At 36.6% G+C, this 4995-nt stretch overlaps 1 protein-coding gene across 3 annotated transcripts in view; it reads left to right on the top strand.

Annotated features, from left to right (window-relative positions):
* LOC122258698 (uncharacterized) overlaps positions 1–4031 on the top strand; it is a 24866-nt gene extending 20835 nt beyond the window's left edge. For all 3 annotated transcript variants that reach the window (XM_043024808.2, XM_043024806.2, XM_043024807.2), the window contains exons 8-11: positions 1481–1681; positions 2009–2104; positions 2534–2755; positions 3161–4031. In XM_043024808.2, coding sequence (XP_042880742.2) covers positions 1481–1681; positions 2009–2104; positions 2534–2755; positions 3161–3198 — 557 coding nt within the window. In that variant the 3' untranslated portion in view covers positions 3199–4031. The remainder of the gene's footprint in view (positions 1–1480; positions 1682–2008; positions 2105–2533; positions 2756–3160) is intronic.
* The last annotated feature ends 964 nt before the right edge of the window (positions 4032–4995 follow it).

Here is a 4995-nt window from a genome sequence, read left to right as displayed (position 1 = left end):
TCTTATTTACTGATACTCTTTCTGTTTGTTTGTGTCTCTTGTTATATATTTGTTTATTACTTGTCTGTCTTATCTGTTCGTATAATATCTTTATAATGAATTATAGTAGTTGTCTATTAATTTCTTTCTTTGTCTGTCTATTCATATCCATCTGTCCATCCAAAGTGGATATTCTAGATTCAAGAAAATCGTTCCACTTTTTGTAGAAGTAGTCTTTTTTTTTTTTTTTTTTTTTTTTTTTTTTTTTTTTTTTTTTTTTTTTTTTTTCTTTCTTTTTAATTCCTCCTGTCTTTGAAAGTAAATATTGTTCCATAGTCCTATTTTTGTGACACAGGAAAAAATATGTTTAAGTCGATATTTCTTGAGTGAAGACTAACTTTTTCCATACTCTTCTCCTGATGTGTTTGAGCTAGTAGTTTCCAAAAATATATTACTTTTGGGCTGAGGGAGTACTAGAATGCAGTTATGGAGAGATATAATTCCTGGCGTAATAGAGAAATGATCACTTCATTAAGCTGAGGAAAAACGGGAATGCGAGTGAAGTGATTGGAAATGATTCTCCCTTTACCTCTTCATTCGGGTTTGTTGAGCCTACATTACCTGAAGATTCCCTGTCGCATATATTCAAGATTCCCTGTCGCGACATATATTATTCTGTGTGTCTGTCTTCTGTATGATTTCAGTCTTCCACTTGATGTTTTTCCTTGTGCTTTACACCCCTTAAATGAGTTTTATTAGTCATCTGCATTATCTGTGACTCAAAAGACCATACACGTGTAGACGTATTGACTCCTTGATCTGGAAGTATAAATTTAATTGGATTCGTAGTTATGTAGAAGGTGAAATACTTGGAAATGACACATTCCATGTCTTACTCGCTTCGCCGTGGACCGCTCTCTTAGTCTAAAGTTGACAAAAAAAACTCGAATAAGAGGTCTGAAGTCGGTAAAATGATCCATATTATTTTGGTCCAAGTAAAACACTCTATACGGATACTGACTTGACGATGGGATATTATTTAGGAGAGAATAGCACTGTTTGTTATCATTGTGATATAAGGGGAAAGTTATTTCCATATTTCGATGGATTCTATTTTAATTGCAAAGTTCGATAACCACACCCCTTTCTCTCTCTCACACACATACACACAAACTTTCTTTCTCTGTCGCTCTTTGTCTGTCTGTCTACCACTTCCTCATCCATTCATACCTTCACTTCCTACTCTTATTCCTCTTTCATCAAATAAAAAAAAAACACGTAAGTGATACATGGCACCTCCTGTACCTCTAGGCAGAATAGAAAAATCATCACAGTCCAAACACATCATGACATGGTATGGACATTAGTATAAGCTTTGAGTTCTCAATCTATGTATCTCAACCTTTATATTTCACTTCCCCAAATGTTCCTGCTCTCTTTATCTTCTCTTCCTCTAACTTTCACTTTCAGTTACTATTCTCGCTTCAACTTTTTGTTTCAGGACCCGACCCAGAATGTGACCAGAAGTGCGAGAATGGCGGGGTGTGCGACGTGGACCAGCGCTGCCTCTGCCCGGAAGGTTACATGGGTCAATATTGCAACACGGCTCTCTGTTACCCCCAGTGCATGAACGGGGGAACCTGTACTACCCCAGGGCGTTGCTCTTGCCCCCCTGGCTTCCAAGGGCGGCACTGCGAAGGAGGTAAGGGCGGGATTTCAGGTTGGCACCGAGGTTGGGCACTATACATTGAAGGTCCTTTTGTAAGATGTCATGTTTTTTGTTTTATAACTTACATAGTTTTGTCTGTATAATAGCTTGTGGTATAACCTATTAAAGTATTCCAGCATTGTATAATATCTTATATAATTGGCTATCATAAAATGTATGAAAGCTTACACAATAGCTTAATGCAATGGCTAATAAAAATCATCTAGTACCTGATTTTAGCTTGTATGATATCCATATTATAATATAGGTATGCGTTTAAACCCTTATAAGAAGAGTTTAATTCTCTCGACTTCTTTGCAGGAATCTGTCGAGACAAGTGCGAAAACGGAGGCAAGTGCGTGCAAAAGGACACGTGCGAATGTCCTCGAGGTTACTATGGCAACAGATGCGAATTCAGTAAGTCAGCAACGTAGTTGGTTTCAATTAAACGTTTGGTATAATAGATTATTCTTCAGTAATGATAAGATATGGGAATTAATCCGATCTGATCCTTTTCTTCTAATCTGACTGATAAGTTATTCAATTAAAACTTCCCCATGACAATTTTTACCTTTGTAACAACTCCGTCATTTTTAATAATAGTTAATATCATCATCCCCATCCCCATAATTATAATCATTTCATCATCATCGCTATCATTACTCATCCAGTCTCTCCACATTCCCAAGGTAAGTGTGTGATTCCGTGCATCAACAATTTCTACCTTTGTAACAACCCCGTCATTTTTAACAATAGTTCAATATTATCATCATCACCATCTTCATAATAATAATCATTTCATCATCATTGCTATCATTACTCATCTAGCCTCTCCACTTCCCCAAGGTAAGTGTGTGATTCCCTGCATCAACGGAGGAAGGTGCCGTGACGTGAACAAGTGCCGGTGTCCCCACGGCTTCGCTGGCGACCACTGCGAGATCGTGCTGGGACAACTGGACACGGACACCCTGAACAACAGTCGCTGCACCAGGAAGTGTAAATACGGGACCTGCAGTGGGTCCGTGTGCGAGTGCGAGCTCGGGTATTCGGGTCGCTGGTGCAGAAGACGTGAGTAGCGGCGTTGGAAGGTTGGGAGTGCTGTGTGTGTGTGTGTGTGTGTGTGTGTGTGTGTGTGTGTGTGTGTGTGTGTGTGTGTGTGTGTGTGTGTGTGTGTGTGTGTGTGTGTGTGTGTGTGTGTGTGTGTGTGTGTTATAGTTGTATATTTATGTACAATGTGATAGAGATTTGATTTTGATTTTGAACAAATATATTCACAATATATAGTGTCTACGCCAGAAGAGAGAGAGAGACAGACAGACAGACAGACAGACAGACAGAGATACACAAACACGCCGAAAAAACAAAAATCAGAGACGTTTTCCTTATCTCACTCTCTATAAGATAACATTATTATTTATCATCCTACAAATCACTCCTAAAGAATCTCATTTGACATTCCCTCCTTATTTACAGGATCAGGCAAGACTGTGAGACGGAGAATTTGGCTGTGAGGATAATGTAGGATCCATGTCGTATGTTGTGTCTACATGTTGGCTGTAGTGATCCATTGGCGAAAAAAATGCAGTGAAAATCATCCAGTGATTCTACTTCTGGGAATAATAGAGGTGTATTTTGTGTAGATAATAATTGTAATCTAACCTTTAAGCGGTCTTTCTACGCAAGTTTGATTTCCGATTATGTTCTTTTGGAGGAAATCGTTGTAATTACGAATGGCTTATGAAAAGTAAGAATTTGAATATCTGTAATTATATGTTATGTTTATATTTTTTTCGCAAATCACTATGGTAAAAAAAATGCATAAGGAAAATAAGGATCTACAGGAAACATGTTTTTTTTTTTTGATAATAATAATAATAATACGGTCTGATTGACTATAGATATACAAAAAAATGTGGACAGCAATATGCATGGAGGACACGGCATTGAGATCTCGGTGTACATGAAAGACTAATTTTAATTATCCACATATAATGGCTTTCATGTTTAGAGGATTAAGAATATCATAGTTGACCCTTACACGCACCTCACCATAACGAATAGCTATACTAACAGCCATGTAATATCTTTGCCACCATTTCTAACCGCTGTTTGTGGACGCTTTGTAGCCACGTGTTTGCTATAGTCTTTTCATATATTTGCTCTTATGTGCCATGTAATTAAGTGATATATGTTTGTAGAAGCATTTTAGCACTGTGACTTCAAAGTCTGTATTAGCATTAAGGAATAGAATATAAAAGTAAAACTGGTGTGGTTGTATAACATAGTATAAACAAACACCAACATACCTGTGATGTAGGTTAGTGCCAAATAAAGTGATGATATACGATCTGTTTGAAAACCTTTTTCCTACAACGAAGCCTGGATGTTTGTCAGTGTCTCGGTATGAAAAAAAAATACCGGTAGGCGCTTATATCTACGAATAATAACTTAATATCAACAGCAAATAATTATGCTAACAGCCTGGGCGTGAACTGGTTTTATATAAAGCAATAGAGAATAATGATTTCTCAGACTCGGGTTAATTAAAAAAAACTTTGTATAACTATATCTATTTTTTTCATATGTTGGTTAAAAGTGTCATATGCCATTAATTCGGTAGGTTTCCAAGAGGTACAGAAAGCTACCGAAAAACAGGTCATAGAGATAACCAATCACTTAACGTGACCCTCTTTACATAATTTATAAGTTTAATTATTTGACAATATTCCGTGTGTTACCATCATATGATCAACTGGTAATACATTATCATCGGCGTGTGAACAAAGATTATTGATTAATTTGCATTACTATTTTATTTTATCTATTTCATATATATCAGTACATGTATATCCATTCCTAGGGATGTGAACAGGATGGTGTTCAGAATGTACATCACCGTACAGAACTTCGGTGACACAATAATGTCTATAACAAGATTCTGCATAAAGGTTTATGAACAATAACCGAAGCTGAGAATCCTCGAGAAGAAAATCAAACAAGGAAATTAACATAGCGACATGGAAGTATTGAACCAGAATACCATGACTGAATCCCGAAATACTTTAGAAGACTTTCCTTATATGTTTTTTTTTTTTTTTTTTTTTTTTTTTTTTTTTTTTTTTTTTTTAATTGAGGATACGGAAGATCTGTCCCGTAAAAGGGATTTTTAAGTTGTTGAAAGAGAGGTGTGGTGGGGATACAAATATCTGGTATATTAACCCTGTGGTTGGTGTACCAGAACTTACAAAGTTAGGTAGTGCACAACTGCAAAATTGAAAAATAGTCCCAAGCTGCCTGCCGTACATTAT

Source organism: Penaeus japonicus, unplaced genomic scaffold, assembly GCF_977035675.1.
Source record: "Penaeus japonicus unplaced genomic scaffold, GWHDUDI00000001_assembly GWHDUDI00000040, whole genome shotgun sequence".
NCBI lineage: Eukaryota > Metazoa > Arthropoda > Malacostraca > Decapoda > Penaeidae > Penaeus > Penaeus japonicus.
This window is presented reverse-complemented; position numbering and strand designations above follow the sequence as displayed.